The sequence below is a fragment of the Euphorbia lathyris genome, chromosome 6 (assembly GCF_963576675.1).
Source record: "Euphorbia lathyris chromosome 6, ddEupLath1.1, whole genome shotgun sequence".
NCBI classification, from domain to species: domain Eukaryota; kingdom Viridiplantae; phylum Streptophyta; class Magnoliopsida; order Malpighiales; family Euphorbiaceae; genus Euphorbia; species Euphorbia lathyris.
Window position 1 is genome coordinate 84830238 of NC_088915.1, and position 20637 is coordinate 84850874.

The following is a 20637-nucleotide window of genomic DNA, read 5'->3' on the forward strand; positions in this document are numbered from 1 at the left end:
GAAATTATTAAAAAATATATTTTTTACCATTTGAATTAAGGTTTTTACAGTTTTCCTATAGCCACATTACACATCCAAAACTGTTTTCAAACAGTGAAAAAATATAAATTTTGAATGCAAGTGCAATGAATAACGATCTGTTAACCGAATGTTATGTCCAAAATTACTTTTTTCTGTCATCAAGAGCTTAATGAGACCAAAAATAAAAGATTAAGAGCTTAATGAACCAAAAAAAAATGAAAGATAAGGAGTCCAATGTTTTTTTTTTTTTTTTTTGCCAACTTTCATCCCATAAACAAGTCATATCCATTATTTTTTCTATGGAATCCACCAGATAATGATGACATTAATCTCTACATAAAGACAAACAAGGTTCAAGGTAAGCTACAAAATTTACAAAACTATCTTCTAGTTCATGAGGGCGAGCCTTGGCGCAACGGTAAACGTTGTTGTCGTGTGACCGAAAGGTCACGGATTCGAGTCTTAGGAGCGGCCTCTTATCAAAAAAATTGGCAAGTGCCAATCATCGGCAAGATAGAAGGCAGAGCATAAAAAAAAATATTAGATTTTAATATGATGTGTTAAGTTTTGGCACTCTATAGAGCAACCTCTGTTAGAGATGCAAGGACTGGTTCTATCCCTGCTTATTCAAGAAAGAAGCGAACCGCTCCTAGTTAGCGGTACCCCCCGAAAACGCGCGAGAAAACGAGAACGACACTTACCCGTTTGCCTAATCATTAGAGTGCAGGTGCCGATCATAGACCAGACACATCGGAAGATCATAGAGAAATTACCTCCCTACCCCATTGTTGTATCACATAGCAAATCCTAGGAAAACACTAACATGTCATCTAAAGGAATATCCAGTATTAGGAGATGATCTTGAAGGACTCAACCAAAGTAAGTCCTGACAGCATTAATAGAGCTTCAAACACATGATATGTAGAAACTATTGATACAAATTCCTGACAGCATTGATAGAGCTTCAGACATAGATATTGAAAAGAAATTGCAACTGATTTTCACACTATTTGAACTTCCACTGAACAAATCATTTACTTGAATATTCACTAGAGATTTTTGGCTCAATTAGTATCTCTAAACCATTCTTGAAGCTTGGCATTGGATCTCTAGAGAATGACATGTCAGGAGAAGAAAGCTTCCATGTAAACTGAGTTACCAGATTATGAATTGTAATTAAAGTTTCAATCTTTGCAAATTCATTTCCAGGACAAATTCTGGGTCCTCCTCCAAATGCTATGAAACTGTAGGGAGGGATCGATACCTGTTTCTTAAACCGTGTCGGATCAAACTCTGATGCATTTGGAAATATACCATCATTCATGTGAGCCATAAAGGTAGCTCCCATTACCTGAACATGAAAAGAATAATTAAACCTTTCTAACACAATTTTATCAGGTAGCGACATTGGTACGTCTAGAAGTTAGAAAGTAGGCCTAAACCATATGCAGCTTCCTGAACTCGTCACTTTTAGTCTTTTTTTCCTTTGAATTTTTGGGACGATCTATTTGCCCTTTCAACTATTTAAAAGTGGTATTAGCAACCCCCTCTTTTCATTATAACGGAAACAATCATGATGCAATCACCAACGGGGTGTTTGTTAGAAGGGATATAGGAGGTGGGATAGGGATAAAAAAACACGAGATAAGTTATCTCGTGTTTGTTTGTGAGATAGAAGAGTGAGACAGATAAGGGATAAATCTCTTATCCCTCAAATCCTATACTCAGGAAGGGGGGTGGTATAAGGAGGTGGGATAAGCTCCTGCGATTTTAATAGGATGGAAAAGTCCATCTTATCCCTCAAATTAATGTTATGTAGTTTAAATAAGGTTAAAATAGTAAAATGTATTATTTTATCCCTATCTCTATCCCACATACCAAACATTGAATAATAATTCTCGAATTATATTTTTATCCGTATCCCAACCATTTATCCTTATCTCTATCCCAACCTTTATCCTTATCCCTATCCCAATAGAATACCAAACGCCCCGCAAGGTTATAATAAAAAGGGTTCTGCACTACTAAAATAAGCTACAAATGAGGTTAGTACAGACAGTACAGAAGTTCTCTTGTAAAAATTGCATATAGCTTTAACTCATTTTAAATCGTCTAGATATATGCAGGCTGGTTCCAATACTTCCATGAACACTTGTACTAAGATTCCGTTATAATGAAAATAGAGGGTTACTAATAATACTTTTAAATAGTTGAGAGGGTAAATAGGTCGTCCCGTAAGTTCAGAGGGCAAACAAAATTGACAAGTTCAGGGAGCCTGCGTATGGTTTAGGCGTAGAAAGTCATACCTGCCATCCTTTTGGAATCTGGAACCCTTCATACTCGAAATCTTTCACAACTTTCCTCAAGGTAAAAAATGGAGGAGGGTACATCCTCAGAGTCTCCATTGCTACACTCCATGTATATTTCATTCTTAGGAGATCATCCCATGTCAGAAGTTCTCCCGGGGCCTTACTCTTAGCTATTTCCTCTTGTTCTGCAGTCCCAATTGTTAGTAATTATCAACAAGGGCGGCCCGGTGCACTACGCGTCCATCCCCGCTAAGCGAGGTTTCGGGGAGGGGTCCCACCACAAGGATGCAATGGAGCAAGCCTTCCCCTGCCAAATTTTTTTTTGGCAAGAGGTCGCTCCTAAGACTCGAATCCATGACCTCTCGGTCACACGACAACAACGTTTATCGTTGCACCAAGGCTCTCCCTCCTAGTAATTATGAACAAGAATTAGCAAAATTCAATCTTTAATCAGCATACCTTGAACAATTCTGGCATGAATAGAAGCGTCACTTGCTAAAAGCCTGATCAAGAAAGTAAGCAGGATGGGTGTGGTGTCAAAGCCTGCAACCAATGTAAAACTAGCATTACCTGCAATTTCCTCATCAGACAGCATTGGCAAATTATCCTCGTTTCGGAGACTAATCAAGCAACTGAGAAGATCTTGTTGAGGGGATGCTTGTTGTTGCTCTAGCGCTGCTCTTTTTTCATGTATAAGTTCCGAAGTAATGGCTCTGATTTTTGCTCCTGCTTTCAAGCTACGGTTGAAGCTTGTAAAGGGAAAATTGATCGGTACTGATATAACCCCCTCCATAATTTGGTAGAAGAGCTGTCTAAGCCTTTCTCTTCTGGATCCTTGCTCTATTCCAATGATAAATGAGCTCATGATGTTAAAGGTAAGTGTCTTCATAAATGGCATAACCTGTTGTGTTTTTGATAAATCATGTCAATTAACAGGAAAACCAAAGTCCAAATCTTCAAAGATGTAAGGCTGTAATCGAGCCGAGCGGAGCTTTGGCCTGTTCAAGCTCGGCTCGCTATAAAATTAACGAGCTCGAGCCCGAGCCGAGCTTTGGCTTGCTCAAGCTCGGCTCAGCTCATTAGAAAATAAAAGAGCTCCAGCTGAGCTTCGAGTTTGTTTCGATCCCAAAATCCTATTTGAACTTGGTCCATTAACAAAATTATCTAATAATGAATTGTTTGTGAGTAAATCGTTAATTATAATTATGAAGTTTGTTCGCAAATAATTCTTTAATTGTGTACATAAACAAGCTCACAAGCAAAATTTGTGAATAAATAAACAAGATGCTGACAAATAGTTCGTCTATTTGTGAACGAACTCATCTAATAGCAAATGAAATAATATTAAATTTAGATATTTGTGAACTAACACAAAACTATATAGTTTTCTACAAAACAAAAATTTGTTCATAAATGTTCTAATCGAGTCTGCTCGCGAGCTTTCGAGCCGAGCATTGGACTGCTCAAGCTCAGCTCGTTTACGAACCGAACCAGTAAATCGTACTCATGAGCAGCTCATTTACAAATCGAGCCGAGCTTTTATCGAGCCGACTACCGAGCCGCTCATGAGCGGTTCGGCTCATTTACAGCCCTACAAAGAAGAATAACATACCGAAATCTTTTGCTTGCCACGCCAATGCATTCTGATTTGGCTTTGAATTTCTTCATCCATCTTTCCAACAGATTGCTTCAACACATCAGGTTTCAGGAATGAAACAAGTGCACCTCTGATACGCTTATGTTCATGTCCACTCACTTCAAAAATATTCTTCTCACCAAAAATCCTTCTATAAGCGGAAAGATTCTGACAGGAGAGAACATCGCTGGTGTAGATGAACTTTCTAGCAGCCTGGCCATTGAGGAATACTGTTGGGGAGCCAAAGACATGCATTTTTGAGACAGGACCATATTTTCTGCTTCTTTCCATGAGCCATGCTTCTGCTGTATTTTGTCTCATGGCACGCAGAAGACTCAGGCTCTGGCCTATGATAGGCAAACCAAAAGACCCTGGAGGAACCCTTTTGGGAGATCTCATTGTTAGAAGAAGGTACATGGGAAGAAGGAAAATAAACAAGACGATACAGACTACAGAAACCATTTCTACAAGTGAGAGTTGTTGCATAAGCATAAACATGAGTGAAATTCGATTATCCAGTGACTGATTAGATAAATATCAAAAATCTGAGATGAAAGGTTAGACCTTCATTAATTAAGAGATATGCTCTGATGCCTTAGAACTTGGAATAGTGATAAATAAGCCACTTCACAAGAGCATGAGAATGACATCCAATGGATCAACAAGAGTGTAAGATTCAAAATTTCAAGCTCTTGAATCCGTTCATTGAAATTGGTGTAAGTGTACTTAAAATATGGGTTGATTAATTAGGCTGTCATAATTTTTCTAGTATAAAATATTTCCATTATGATTTGTCTATTAAAGAAATAAAAATTGCAGATCATGTGTAACATAAAATAATGAAATATTATATTTTATTGACTTCAATATTGATGCCAGCGAGTTTACATGTTGACTGTAATTGTTTCTAGTTTTATATCATACAAAACATGTGGAGAAGAAGAGAAGAAAAACCTAGTTAAATTAAAGGTTTGAAAGCAAAACCTTTGGTTGGTTGTAGAATTCTAACGCCATTTCTGAAAATCCACTTTTCCTTCGATCTGTTCCTCTCCTTGCTTTCCTCTTCCTATTGACACCTACCGGTTCCTCTTCCCTGTAATCACATAAATCACCAAACGGACATCAGTTCCAATTGGGAAAAACCTGAATTCGTAATATTTCATCATTCTATGTTAATACATTTTTAGATCCCTAGCAAACCGAATAAGAAAATCAAGCAAATTAGATCTAAACGAACAAAAGTTCCAATTGAGAAAAACCTGGATTTTTAATCCGTAATACGTTACCTTTTTTTCTCTCATGTAGATTTTGTTCTTGATTTAGCCGTAGCAATGGCATGCTTCCATCCCACGCTTTTCGATCCTGCTGCGTCTTCTTCCGCCATTGGAATATAGATACTCTTTTCGGTTCAAACAAACTATTCCTTTTTCATATGTTTATATGGCTAATTGTGGGTTAATTTATTCTATGCTACTACGAGGTTTGAGTCCTAGCTCCGCTACTGAACACAAAAATAAACCATCTCTAATGATTTCGCTAGAATCCATTCCTTGCTTAAAGAAGCTCAAGACGAGTCCATTAAGCATTTGTTGGTCTTTCTTTGCATGACTCCTCGTCATAGGTCTAATTGACAGCTTCAATGGATCCCTCATGCTTCTACTGGGCTCCTTAACTCCAAACTCCTTTGTTCCATGTTCTTGTGATTTTGATACCACACCACTGGCTGGTGGCATTCAAAATAGGTGATGGGCTTTGAAGATTCTTCTCTGAATTTTCCATCACTTTATTCCTGAATGGCTTCTTATAATGGTCGTTCTTTCGGAACATTCGCTTCATCTTGCGTGTGAACACTGCCATTTCTTTATCATCAGTAGTGTTTTCTTTAGAGGAGTCAGCTTTCAGCACTATTGATTTTTGTTTCTTATCTTCTGACTTTTCTTTTTTCTCAAAATTATTCATTGAGATTTCGTGTGTCAGAAGAGAACCTATCAGCTCATCATATTTGTATGTGGTTAAGTTCTGAGCTTCCTCAATGGCCGTCTTCTTGGCCTGCCAACCTTTTGGAAGGCTTTTGAGGATTTTCTTGACTTGCTCCTCTTCCGAGAAGACTTTTCCCAATCTTTTGAACTCGTTTATTATATTGGTGAATTTGGTATTCATGTCAGAGATGCCTTCTCCATCCTTCATTTCAAATAACTCATAGAGTCGCATATTTTGGTTTACCTTGGACTTTTTCACCTTGCTGGTTCCTTCATAGGTTACTTCTAGTTTGTTCCAGATCTCCTGGGCTGTCTCACATCCTGAGATCTTATTGTACGCTGCAGCATCTAGTGCGCAGTGAAGCATATTTATAGCCGAAGCGTTAATTTGCAGCTTTTTCAAATCAACATCTGTCCATCTATCCTGTATCTTTAAGGCAACAGTTCCCTCCACTACTTCAGTAGGTTCATATGGGCCTCTGGTTATTACTAACCAAGCGCTCATACTCTGTGCTTGGATAAAATTCTTCATTCTACTCTTCCAGAATGTGTAATTAGATCCAAAAAAACAGAAAGGGTCTAGTAGTGGATAGACCCTCTAAAAGAATTTGAGTGGTCTCATTACCAGGGAGGTTTTAGAAGCAAGTTCAGATCAGCGACACTAACGGACTATTGAGCTTGGTTCTGATTTTCAATAATGCGCTCAATTAGTTTATCACTTAGACAGAGCTTCTGATGAGATATAAGTTATGGTAAACTTGTTTGAACAATCAGAAGCACATGCTGGAAGGTCGAGAATTGGAGTCTCTAAGACTAGAAAAAAGGGGGCGGCCCGGTCGCACTACGTGTCCCCGCTGAGCGAGGGTCCGGGGAGGGGTCCCACCACAAGGGTGTACTGGGGCAAGCCTTCCCCTGCCAATTTATTTGGCAAGAGGCCGCTCCTAAGACTCGAACCCGTGACCTCTTGGTCACACGACAACAACGTTTACCGTTGCGCCAAGGCTCGCCCTCAGTCTCTAAGACTAGAGAATAATAAAAAAAACGAGGCAGAAGAATGAGGTAAGAAAGAGAAGAGAGAAAGAATAGAATTAGAAAGAGAGCGATTTCGTTAATCATTTGCATTAGCAGCTACTACATAAATGTTCTCCTTATACAGAGAATAAGACATCTGGCTAATAACAATTCCTAACAATGCTATATAGCTCGCAGAGCTATTTAGGGAATTCATAATATGATGCAAATAAGATATTAATTAACTAATGCAATTCAACAACTAACATAATTGGTGAATAGTAGAACCAATCCTTCTTCTTTCTACAGATATATGTGACAGCTTCAAACACACATTTTAAAATCTAGAAACTATTGACTAGAAATTCCTGACAGCATTAATAGAGCTTCAAACGCATAAATTGCAACTGATTTCACCCAATTTGAACTTCCACTGAACAAACCATTTACTTGAATTTAGTAGAGATCTTTGGCTCTCTAAGCCATTCTTGAAACTTGGCATTGGATCTCTAGAGAATGCCATTTCAGGAGAAGAAACCTTCCATGTAAACTGAGTTACCAGATTATGTATTGTAACTAAAGTTTCAATCTTTGCAAATTCATTTCCAGGACAAATCTTGTAACCTCCTCCCAATGCATTGAAACTGTAGGGAGGGATCGATACCTGTTTCTCAAAACACGCCCGATCGAATTCTGATGCATTTGGAAATATACTATCATTCATGTGAGCCGTGAAAGCTGCTCCCATTACCTGAAAAGGAAAAGAATAATTGAACCTTTCTAACACAAGTTTAAAAGGTAGCAACATTGATACGGCTAGAAGTTAGAAACTAAAACCTACCATCCTTTCGGAATGTGGAATCCTTCATACTCGAAATCATTCACGGCTTTCCTGAAGGTAAAAAATGCAGGAGGGTACATCCTGAGAGTCTCCATTGCTACACTCCATGTATATTTCATTCTTAACAGATCATCCCATGTCAGAAGTTCTCCCAGGGCCTTACTCTTAGCTATTTCCTCTTGTTCTGCAGTCCTGAATGTTAGTAATTATCAAAATTCAATCTTTAACAGGTTAATTAATTGGCATACCTTGAACAATGCTGGCACGAATAGAAGCATCACTTGCTAAAAGCTTGATCAAGAAAGTAAGCAGGACGGATGTTGTGTCATGGCCTGCAACCATTGTAAAAATTGCATTGTCTACAATTTCCTCATCAGAAAGCATTGGCGAATTATCCTCATTTCGGAGAGCAATTAAGCAAGTGAGCAGATCTTGTTGAGGGGAAGCCTGTAGTTGCTCTAGAGCTGCTCTTTTTTCATGTATAAGTTCCAAAGTAATGGCTCTGATTTTTGCTCTTGCTTTGATGCTACAGCCACAATTCGATAGAAGAGCTGTTTAAGCCTTTCTCTTCTGGATCCTTGCTCTATTCCAATAATAAATGAGCTCATGATGTTAAAGGTAAGTGTCTTCATAAATGGCATAACCTGTTATTTTTTTAATAAATCGTGTCAATTAATAGGAAAAGCAAAGTCAAAATCATCAAAGAAAAATGACATACAGAAATCTTTTGCTTGCCACGCCATTGCATCCTGATTTGGCTTCTAATTTCTTCATCCATCTTTCCAACAGTTTGTTTCAACACATCAGGTTTCAGGAATGAAACAAGAGCACCTCTGATACGCTTATGTTCATTTTCACTCAATTCAAAGATATACCTCTTGCCATAAATCCTTTTGGAAGAGGAAGGATTCTGACTGGAGAGAACATCGCTGGTGTAGAGGAACTTGCTAGCAGCCTGGCCATGGAGGAATACTGTTGGGGCCCCAAAGATATGCATTTTTGAGACAGGACCATATTTTCTGCTTCTTTCCATGAGCCATGCTTCTGCTGTATTTTGTCTCATGGCACCCAGAAGACTCAGGCTCTGGCCTATGATAGGCAAACCGAAAGACCCTGGAGGAACCCTTTTGGAAGATTTCTTTGTTAGAAGAAGGTAGAGAGTGTGATATATAAGCATAAGGAGTGAAATTCGATTATCCAGTGACTGATTAGATAAAAATCAAAATTCTGAGATGAAAGCTTAGACCTTCATTAATTATATGCTCTGATGCCTTGGAGCTTGGAATAGTGATATGTAAGCCACTTCACGAGAGTGTGAGAACGACATCCAATCCAATGGATCAACAAGAGTGTAAGATTCAAAATTTTAAGCTCTAGAATCCGTTGACAATTGAAAATTGGTGCAAGTGTACTTAAAATATGGGTTGATTAATTAGGGTGTCACAATTTTTCTACAACAAAATATTTCCACTATGATTTGCCTATTAAAGAAATAAAAATTCCAGATTATGTGTAGCATAAAATAATGAAATATTAAATTTTATTGACTTTAATATTAAATTGCAGATCATGCGTAACATAAGATTACATGTTGACTTTTTTCAGGTAATTGTTTTTAGTGTTTGATCATACAAAACAAGTGGAAAAGAAGAGAAGAAAAACCTTTGGTTGGCTGTAGAATTCTAACGCCATTTCTGAAAATTCACTTTTCTTTGATCTGTTCCTGTCCTTGCTTTCCTCTTCCTATTGACACCTACCGCTTCCTCTTCCCTGTAATCACAGAAATCACGCACCAAAGAGACATAAGTTCGAATCGAGAAAAACCTGAATTCGTATTTTATGTTAATACATGAGCTGCCATTTTTAAATCCCTAGCAAACCGAAGAAGAAAGCAAATTAGATCTAAACGAACAAAAGTTCCAATTGAATTCGTAATCCGTAATACGTTACCTTTTTTCCTCTTGTGTAGATTTTGATCTCGATTTAGCCGTAGCAATGTCATGTTTCCCGCGTTTTTCACTTCTGAAGCGTCTTCTTCCGCCATCGGAATATCGATGCTCTTTCGGATCAAATAAACTATTCTTTTTTTCATATGTACACGGGACTATGATTCGATGTCGTTTTGGAAGGGAAAAGATACCCTGCCATTAAGCTAATGGCTAATTTCACTTCAGATCATTAATTTATTTTATTTATTATTATTATTATATTTTTTTTGTTATTATTGTTCTTAGTATAAGTTTATTTATTTTAATTATTGCTGTTTTTAAACTTTAATATTATCATTTCAGTTCAGCAACATTCAATTCGGTTCAGTTTATTTAATTTCAGTAAAAAAAAACAGAATTTATATGTAGTCTGATATTACTTTTCCAGACTCTAAAAGCATCATTTCGTTAAAAGGATTATTTGATTCTCACATTTCTATAAATAATAAATAAACTTTAGCTTGTTGGTTAATGACAAAATCATTAATATACAAAGGAATTTTATTTGTTCATAATTTTTTCGATTTCAGAAATGTTGAGATTCAAATAGATCTTGATTGATATAGTAGAAGATATTGTATATTGACCTACAATTATAATAAATTATTTATTATATATATTTTTTTATCATTATCTATTTAGTAATTGTACTTACCCAAATACGTCTTCACGGTCATTGATGTTAAAATAATAACCAATGGTTGATCTTTTGTGGAAATTGATCTTCCATGAAAATCTATGACTAATTTCTCTCGCAACGTGGCTCTAATCATTTTTCCTCTATAATTAAGCAACCAAGTATAAATATATATTTAGTTTTATGGAAAATAAGAAAAGTTAAATTAAATTGCAAAAAATTTAATTACAGATCGTATTCATAATTCATCAGTTCAAGATCTACTTTCTTTCGTTTCTTTTCATTAACATCAATTTCATGATCGAGCTTATTGTTGTGATTCTTCCAACAACATCTGCAAAATTAACATTGTAAGATCAATTAAAATTAACATTTACTTTGAAACTGAATGAAATTCTAAAACTATATTTGAAACATCTTACCAGTTAGAACTAAATGGTTTTCACATCTATCAATAAGCTTGGTAAAAGTAACAAACTCAAACTTTTGTATAGTAATTTTGCAATCAATTTCATCAACTTGTGTTACTTTAGTTGTTAGAATGAAGACAATCATATGTTCACTAGGAATAGGCATGTAGCTTTGTAAAGCTGACATAATTTTGAAGTTCCCAATAACATGAATTTTCCCTTCACGTAATTTGTTTCGAAATTTATCACTTTGGGCTTTACGAATGCTTCTATGTGAAATAAATACAATCTCTTCCAATACTTCCATGAACACTTGTAATAATGTTGGAGCTTCATTTTGTTTCCGTTATAATGAAAATAGAGGGTTGCTAATATCAATTTTAAATAGTTGAGGGGGAAAATAGGTCGTCACATAAATTCAGGGGGCAAAATGACCAAAATTGACAAGTTCAGGAGGCTGCGTATGGTTTAGGCCTAATTATAATTTTAATTTTTCATCAAAAAATATATTAATTAATACTCATTTTTAACTATTTCATTTCATATAATGATAATATAATGTTATCTAAAAAAAAAAATTGTGTGCAATTCACTTACATTAAACAAGGGAAACTTATATTAAAGACAAAAAAAAAAAAACACTTAACTCACTCCATCCCAATGTGATCCAAACATAACCACTACAGTCATAGGTAAGCTCTCAACCGAAGGATAAAAGCTTCACATAATATCCCCATAATGATAATTAATACACTATCACGTTTTTCTATTTTGTTATTGATTCTATTATTTTATTTATTTAAATAATCTTTTTAATTTTAGTTTTTAACTATTGACAACTCATTGCTTTATGCTTTCGGTATTAATTCTATTATTATTTTATTTGAGATGTATGACATTAAAAATTAGGACAAAAGTAGAGGTTACATCTATTGAGAATAAAATGAGGAAAAGCCGACTAAGATGGTTTGCCCACATAAGACGAAGAGCGCTTGGTGCGCCGGTCAGGAGGACTGAAGAGTGGCAAAGGGATGTAATGGTGAGAGGTAGGGGAAGACCTAAGCAAACTTGGAAGATGGTGGTCGAGAATGATATGAGTTTATTGTGGATTGAGGAAAATATAGTAATGGATAGGAGGGAGTGGAGGGTATGTCGCTGACACGACTTGATTTCACGGTTTTATATGATGGTTTATGTTATCCGACTCCGAATCATTTCGGGAGTAAGGCTTTCTTGTTGTTGTAGGACATCAACCACATGACTCTAGATCTGGGCATCAACCGGCGAGCCCGCCCGGCCCGCCCAAACCTATTTAGCCGGACTTGGACACATGAAATTGGTGTCAGGTCCGGCCCGAGCCCAAGCTCGTATAAGCCCGTCAGAAACTGGACGAGCTTGCACTATATGAATTTTCCATCGGACCAACTCGGCCTGAATACTATGTTTATATATATATATATATATATAGGAGAGGGCTCTTGTGAGAACCCTTTTTTAGGTGATGACACTTCCTTAGGTGAGAACCACTCAAAACTACGTCGTTTTGAGTAGAAAAATTAAAAAAAAACGGAATGTTGTTGGTAGGGTTTGAATTATTAATATCGATTAAATGTGCATAATTAATAGAAAAAAAAAGTGCATAATAATGAATTATTAATAGAACAAAAAATCCAAAAACATGCTCCAATTTTTTATTTATTTAATTCCTCTATATTTTTTGTAATTTATGTTTTTAAATGTTAAGGACGATGTTCTAAATATTGTTACATACGTTCTAACCTTTATAATTTGTGTTCTAAAAATTAAGTATAATGTTTTAAAAAAATCAGTAAATATATGGACCATTTTTACATTTGTTCTATAATATAATTTATAACTCATATTTTAAATAACATAACGTATGTTCTAAAGTTTATAGTTTGTGTTATAAAAATTAAGTATAATGTTCTAAAAAAATCAGTAGATATCTGGATCATTTTTGCATTTGTTCTATAATATAATTTATAACTAATGTTCGAAAAAACATGACGCATGTTCTAAAAAATATAACGTATGTTCTAAAAAATATGTCGTATGTTCTAAACTTCATAGTTCGTGTTTTAAAAGTTAAAATATATGTTCTAACGTATGTTTAAAAAAATATATTTTCTTATATAAATAAAATATTAACATGAAATTTATTAAAATATATAATATATTTTTACTTAAAAAATATTATATGGACCATTTTTGCATTTGTTCTATAATATAATTTATAACTCATATTCTAAATAACATAACGTATGTTCTAAAGTTTATAGTTTGTGTTCTAAAAATTAAGTATAATGTTCTAAAAAAAATTAGTAGATATCTGGATCATTTTTGCATTTGTTCTATAATATAATTTATAATTCATGTTCGAAAAAACATAACGCATGTTCTAAAAAACATAACGTATGTTCTAAAAAATATGTCGTATGTTCTAAACTTCATAGTTCGTGTTTTAAAAGTTAAAATATATGTTCTAACGTATGTTTAAAAAAATATATTTTCTTATATAAATAAAATATTAATATTAAATTTTATTAAAATATATAATATATTTTTATTTAAAAAATATAGTATTGGATTTTTTTTAGCATCAGATGCACTTAATAATATATAAATAAGAATTGTATAACGAACAAACTAAAGCAAACGTATTTTTATTTAAAAATTATAGTATTAGATTTTTTTTAGCATCAAAAGCACTTAATAATATATAAATAAAAGAATTGTATAATGAACAAACTAAAGCAAGTGTATTTTTATTTAAAAAATATAGTATTGAATTTTTTTTAGTATCAGAGCCACTTAATAATATAAATAAAGGAATTATACAATCAACAAACTAAATAAGTGGCCCAGCGGCAGCGGCAGATGTTGTGTACTACTTTTTTATTGAGAGAAGTTAGTGTGACATTTTAAATGTATTTTTTTTAATATACAGATGGGCTTGGACGGACGGGCTTGAGATTCATATTTTAGATCCTAGACCGAGCCCGACTTAATTTATTACGGATCGGGCTGGACTTGGACTCATCAGGTTTTATTAAAAGTCCGACAGAGCCGGTCCGAGCCCGGCCCATACCCAGATCTACATGACTCTAGACAAACAAATTCTTGGGAAAATTACACACAAATTCATCTTTTAAAAACTATTTATAACTATGTGAAGTTATAATTTTGGATTATGTCAAACTAGTTAAAATCAGTACTTTTAATATATTTAAGTATTAGAATTTATAAATTAGAAGTTTATAATATATTTTATAGGGTTTATGATTTAGGAATTGGAGCCTAAAATTTTTAAATTATGATGTAAAATTATAATATATAGAGAATAATAACGTATTAAGAATTAAGTTTGGTGATATGACTTAGTTATAATTTTGTATATAATTGACCCAAATTCTTGCCACTTGAGAGACAATCGACACTTACCTCACAAGTTCACAACTAGTTGACCCATAGACACGAAAGCCCTGATTGCTAAAGAGGTTTTGATTAGTAAAAAAAATGGCAGCTGCTAAATACCGCAACCAAATTCCTTATCACCGCTTCTCTTGGACTTTTTTGCTTCTCATAATTTTAATCAAAAACTGAAAATTCTTTCTCCAAAATCATAAACCCGAACAACAATAATTGAAATTATGAAAATAATTGATGTGACAATCCGAACACCGAAAATGGATGATTATCGGAAACATTAAGATTTACATCTTTTTTATGTACTCATGAAAATAATACATATTTTTCATGAAGATTTTACATTTTTCGTCACAAAAAATAGGAGAATTTTTCATTTTCGCTATAAAAAATTAATGATTTAGTATTTTTCGTCACTAAAAATTTTACGAATTTTGCATATTTCAAAATTTGGCCTAAACGGATTCGGCATACCGTTCGACCCATGGTGGGAACGGATGCGGCATACCGTTCGACCCATGGCGCGTTCCGCTCGACCAATGGTGGGAACGGATGCGGCATACCGTTCGACCCATAGCGGGAACGGATGCGGCATACCGCTCGACCCATGGTGGGAACGGTATGCCGCATCCGTTTAGGCTAAATTTTGAATTTTCTCTTAAAAAAATTTTTCCCAATTTCGAATTTTTTTTATATCAAGGATAAAATTGTCCAATGGATGCGGTGATAAGGAATTTGATTGCGGTATTTAGCGATACCAAAAAAATTCATGCTGGCACCATCCTGCCACACGGCTAAATTGTCAATACATGATGCTTCCACCGAATGCACAACTATTTAGAACCCAAATCATGCTGGCACCATCCTGCCACACGGCTAAATTGTCAAGTGAAGTCGTTGAAACCCTCCTCATAAATATGGATCTTATGTCAGATCCATTATGGTTATAGGACCCACACAAGATAAGATGTAAATTTCCATAACTATCTCTACCGGAAAAGGCAGGGCATAGAGAATAAATCACCTGCTTACCCCCATTTGCAGGGCATAGATGATCTTCTTGAAGGACATCAACACCTCAACCAAAAGTACTGGTAGAGATAAGTTTACAAATTGGGTTGTAAATAATAAAGTATAAAATCTTGATACTATAGATAGAAATTCCTCACAGTATTAGCAGGATTATTGCAATGATAACAACATTCAAGAGCTTTGGACATAGATATTGAACAAAATTATTTACTTGAATATTTAGTAGAGAGAGATCTTTGGCTGAATTAGTATCTCTAAACCATTCTTGAAACTTGGCATTGGATCTCTAGAGAATGACATGTCAGGAGAAGATAGCTTCCATGTAAACTGAGTTACCAGATTATGAATTGTAACTAAAGTTTCAATCTTTGCAAATTCATTTCCAGGACAAATTCTGGGTCCTCCTCCAAATGCTATGAAACTGTAGGGAGGGATCGATACCTGTTTCTTAAACCGTGTCGGATCAAACTCTGATGCATTTGGAAATATACCATCATTCATGTGAGCCATAAAGGTAGCTCCCATTACCTGAACAGGAAAAGAATAATTAAACCTTTCTAACACAATTTTATCAGGTAGCGACATTGGTACGTCTAGAAGTTAGAAAGTAGGTATGCAGCTTCCTAAACTTGTCACTTTTAGTCTTTTTTTCCTTTGAATTTTTGGGACGATCTATTTGCCCCTTCAACTATTTAAAAGTGGTATTAGCAACCCTCTCTTTTCATTATAACGGAAACAATCATGATGCAATCACCAACAAGGTTATAATAAAAAGGGTTCTGCACTACTAAAATAAGCTACAAATGAGGTTAGTACAGACAGTACAGAAGTTCTCTTGTAAATATTGCATATAGCTTTAACTCATTTTAAATCGTCTAGATATATGCAGGCTGGTTCCAATACCTCCATGAACACTTGTACTAAGATTCCGTTATAATGAAAATAGAGGGTTACTAATAATACTTTTAAATAGTTGAGAGGGTAAATAGGTCGTCCCGTAAGTTCAGAGGGCAAACAAAATTGACAAGTTCAGGGAGCCTGCGTATGGTTTAGGCGTAGAAAGTCATACCTGCCATCCTTTTGGAATCTGGAACCCTTCATACTCGAAATCTTTCACAACTTTCCTCAAGGTAAAAAATGGAGGAGGGTACATCCTCAGAGTCTCCATTGCTACACTCCATGTATATTTCATTCTTAGGAGATCATCCCATGTCAGAAGTTCTCCCGGGGCCTTACTCTTAGCTATTTCCTCTTGTTCTGCAGTCCCAATTGTTAGTAATTATCAACAAGGGCGGCCCGGTGCACTACGCGTCCATCCCCGCTAAGCGAGGTTTCGGGGAGGGGTCCCACCACAAGGATGCAATGGAGCAAGCCTTCCCCTGCCAAATTTTTTTTTGGCAAGAGGTCGCTCCTACGACTCGAATCCATGACCTCTCGGTCACACGACAACAACGTTTATCGTTGCACCAAGGCTCGCCCTCCTAGTAATTATGAACAAGAATTAGCAAAATTCAATCTTTAATCAGCATACCTTGAACAATTCTGGCATGAATAGAAGCGTCACTTGCTAAAAGCCTGATCAAGAAAGTAAGCAGGATGGGTGTGGTGTCAAAGCCTGCAACCAATGTAAAACTAGCATTACCTGCAATTTCCTCATCAGACAGCATTGGCAAATTATCCTCGTTTCGGAGACTAATCAAGCAACTGAGAAGATCTTGTTGAGGGGATGCTTGTTGTTGCTCTAGCGCTGCTCTTTTTTCATGTATAAGTTCCGAAGTAATGGCTCTGATTTTTGCTCCTGCTTTCAAGCTACGGTTGAAGCTTGTAAAGGGAAAATTGATCGGTACTGATATAACCCCCTCCATAATTTGGTAGAAGAGCTGTCTAAGCCTTTCTCTTCTGGATCCTTGCTCTATTCCAATGATAAATGAGCTCATGATGTTAAAGGTAAGTGTCTTCATAAATGGTATAACCTGTTGTGTTTTTGATAAATCATGTCAATTAACAGGAAAACCAAAGTCCAAATCTTCAAAGATGTAAGGCTGTAATCGAGCCGAGCGGAGCTTTGGCCTGTTCAAGCTCGGCTCGCTATAAAATTAACGAGCTGGAGCCCGAGCCGAGCTTTGGCTTGCTCAAGCTCGGCTCAGCTCATTAGAAAATAAAAGAGTTCCAGCTGAGCTTCGAGTTTGTTTGGATCCCAAAATCCTATTTGAACTTGGTCCATTAACAAAATTATCTAATAATGAATTGTTTGTGAGTAAATCGTTAATTATAATTATGAAGTTTGTTCGCAAATAATTCTTTAATTGTGTACATAAACAAGCTCACAAGCAAAATTTGTGAATAAATAAACAAGATGCTGACAAATAGTTCGTCTATTTGTGAACGAACTCATCTAATAGCAAATAAAATAATATTAAATTTAGATATCTGTGAACTAACACAAAACTATATAGTTTTCTACAAAACAAACTTCGAGCCCAAAATCCTATTTGAACTTGGTCCATTCAAAAAATTATCTAACAATAAATTGTTTGGGAGTAAATCGTTAATTATATTTATGAAGTTTGTTTGCAAATAAATAAATAAACAAGATGCTGTCAAATAGTTCGTCTATTTGTGAACGAACTCATCTAATAGTAAATGAAATAATATTAAATTTAGATATCTGTGCACTAACACAAAACTATACAGTTTTCTACAAAACAAAAATTTGTTCATAAATGTTCTAATCGAGTCTGCTCGCAAGCTTTCGAGCCGAGCATTGGACTGCTCAAGCTTAGCTCGTTTACGAACCCAACTAGTAAATCGTACTCATGAGCAGCTCATTTATAAACCGAGCCGAGCTTTTATCGAGCCAACTACGAAGCCGCTCATGAGCGGTTCGGCTCATTTACAGCCCTACAAAGAAGAATAACATACCGAAATCTTTTGCTTGCCATGCCAATGCATTCTGATTTGGCTTTGAATTTCTTCATCCATCTTTCCAACAGATTGCTTCAACACATCAGGTTTCAGGAATGAAACAAGGGCACCTCTGATACGCTTATGTTCATGTCCATTCACTTCAAAGATATTCTTCTCACCAAAAATCCTTCAATAAGCGGAAAGATTCTGACAGGAGAGAACATCGCTGGTGTAGATGAACTTTCTAGCAGCCTGGCCATTGAGAAATACTGTTGGGGAGCCAAAGACATGCATTTTTGAGACAGGACCATATTTTCTGCTTCTTTCCACGAGCCATGCTTCTGCTGTATTTTGTCTCATGGCACGCAGAAGACTCAGGCTCTGGCCTATGATAGGCAAACCAAAAGACCCTGGAGGAACCCTTTTGGAAGATTTCTTTGTTAGAATAAGGTAGAGAGGGAGAATGAAAATAAACAAGAAGATAAAGACTACAAAAACCATTTCTGCAAGAGAGAGCTGCTGCATAAGCATAAACATGAGTGAAAGATTAATTAAGAAATATGTTATATGATGGCTTAGAACTTGGAATAGTGATAAATAAGCCACTTCACAAGAGTGTGAGAATGACATCCACTTCAAAGTTTTAAGCTCTTGAATCAGTTGACAATTGAAATTGGGGCAGGTGTACTTAAAATATGGGTTGATTAATTAGGCTGTCATAAGTTGTCTAGAATAAAATCTTTCCACTGTGATTTGTCTATTAAAGAAATAAAAATTGCAGATCATGGGTAATATAAAATAATGAAATGTTATATTTTATTGACTTCAATACTGATGCCTGCAAGATTACAGGTTGGGCTGGCTGTATCATGACGCGGCCACCTAGGCCCCAAACAATATGGCTCCGTATAATAATTGGGCTAATTATTAATCTAGCCCATTTGAAGGAGTCTATTAACATATTTGACACACTTCCCTTTCATCTTATAGATCTAAACACTTTCATCCACTTTCGACAAGAATACCCTCATTTCAATTCATCTTCTTCCTTAGACTCTCAAACTTTGTCTGCTGATTTACCTGAAAATCCTTTTGTTTGGAATTTACTATCTCCATTCATGATTTCCCAATTATTAGTAATTATCAACTATGGTCCCAATTGTTAGTAATTATCAACAAGAATTAGCAAAATTCAATCTTTAATCAGCATACCTTGAACAATGCTGGCATGAATAGAAGCGGTACTTGCTAAAAGCCTGATCAAGAAAGTAAGCAGGATGGGTGTTGTGTCAAAGCCTGCAACCAATGTAAAACTAGCATTACCTGCAATTTCCTCATCAGAAAGCATTGGCGAATTATCCTCGTTTCTGAGACTAATTAAGCAACTGAGAAGATCTTGTTGAGGGGATGCCTGTTGTTGCTCTAGCGCTGCTCTTTTTTCATGTATAAGTTCCGGCTCTGATTTTTGCTCCTGCTTTCAAGCTACGGTTGAAGCTTGTAAAGGGAAAATTGATCGGTACTGATATAACCCCCTCCATAATTTGGTAGAAGAGCTGTCTAAGCCTTTCTCTTCTGGATCCTTGCTCTATTCCAATTATCAATGAGCTCATGATGTTAAATGTAAGTGTCTTCATAAATGGCATAACCTGTTGTGTTTTTGGTAAATCATGTCAATTAACAGGAAAACGGTCAGATATTGATATGGAGTGGACCTTTAACTATCAGCTTGAACTTTTAGTTAAAGTGGTTTCATGACATGGCATCAGAGCCAGTGTGATTAAGTGGTTCAGGGTCGATTCGTGACAGCTCCATTTGTTGAGTTATTTGCAGGACATGGTAATTTGGGTCTGTGCACGCTTCAAGCCCAGTGGGCATTCGCGTGTGGGGATGTGTCACATATTGATATGGAGAGGACCTTTAACTATCAGCTTGAGTTTTTAATTAAAGTAGTTCCATGACATGATACCAGAGCCAGCATGATTAAGTGGTCCCGAGTTCGATTCCTGGTAGCCCCATTTGTTGAGTTACCAGAGCCAGCATGATTAAGTGGTCCCGAGTTCGATTCCTGGTAGCCCCATTTGTTGAGTTACATGGTAATTTGAGCATGTATTATGAACGCTTCAAGCCCAGTGGGCATTCACGTGTGAGGGTGTGTCGGATATTGATATGGAGTGGACCTTTAACGATCACCTTGATCTTTTAGTTAAAGTGGTTCCATGACATGGTATCACAGTCTCTATGACGAAATGGTCGAGGGTTCGAGTCCTGACACCCTTATTAATTTATGGAATTTAAAACACATGGCGGGATGAGCCTGTGTTGTGCAAGCTGCAAGTCCAAAGGGCATTTGCGTGTGGGTGTGTGTCAGACATTAATATAAGATCTATGATTGAGCGTTAACTATCAGCTTAAACTTTTA

At 35.9% G+C, this 20637-nt stretch overlaps 1 protein-coding gene and 1 pseudogene across 12 annotated transcripts; both read right to left on the reverse strand.

Moving 5' to 3' along the window:
* Positions 1–284: 284 nt before the first annotated feature.
* LOC136232339 (taxadiene 5-alpha hydroxylase-like) lies at positions 285–9893 on the reverse strand. Of its 12 annotated transcripts, none has more exons than XM_066021430.1 (12): positions 9748–9893; positions 9460–9567; positions 9044–9099; positions 8516–8910; positions 8046–8441; positions 7798–7981; positions 5253–7707; positions 4951–5059; positions 3943–4348; positions 2790–3231; positions 2328–2515; positions 285–1372 (listed from the first exon to the last, which is right to left on the reverse strand). In XM_066021430.1, the coding sequence occupies exons 9-12, from the start codon at positions 4285–4287 to the stop codon at positions 1052–1054; spliced, it is 1296 nt and encodes a 431-aa protein (XP_065877502.1). In that variant the 5' UTR covers positions 4288–4348; positions 4951–5059; positions 5253–7707; positions 7798–7981; positions 8046–8441; positions 8516–8910; positions 9044–9099; positions 9460–9567; positions 9748–9893; the 3' UTR covers positions 285–1051. The 12 variants fall into 12 exon arrangements, with proteins under 12 accessions (XP_065877502.1, XP_065877501.1, XP_065877503.1 ...); XM_066021429.1 differs by having other exon boundaries at positions 8516–8921; XM_066021431.1 differs by lacking the exon at positions 9044–9099.
* A 5218-nt stretch (positions 9894–15111) lies between these two features.
* Positions 15112–18804, reverse strand: LOC136233165 (cytochrome P450 716B1-like; annotated as a pseudogene).
* Between the last annotated feature and the right edge of the window lie 1833 nt (positions 18805–20637).

Coding starts and splice junctions, on each gene's coding strand:
- LOC136232339 (XM_066021431.1), bottom strand. CDS start 4,287: ATGAGACAAAATACAGCAGAAGCATGGCTCATGGAAAGAAGCAGAAAA. Junction 3,232..3,942: donor GTGGCAAGCAAAAGATTTCG/GTATGTTATTCT, acceptor AAAACACAACAG/GTTATGCCATTTATGAAGAC. Junction 1,373..2,327: donor AGATTCCAAAAGGATGGCAG/GTATGACTTTCT, acceptor TTTCATGTTCAG/GTAATGGGAGCTACCTTTAT.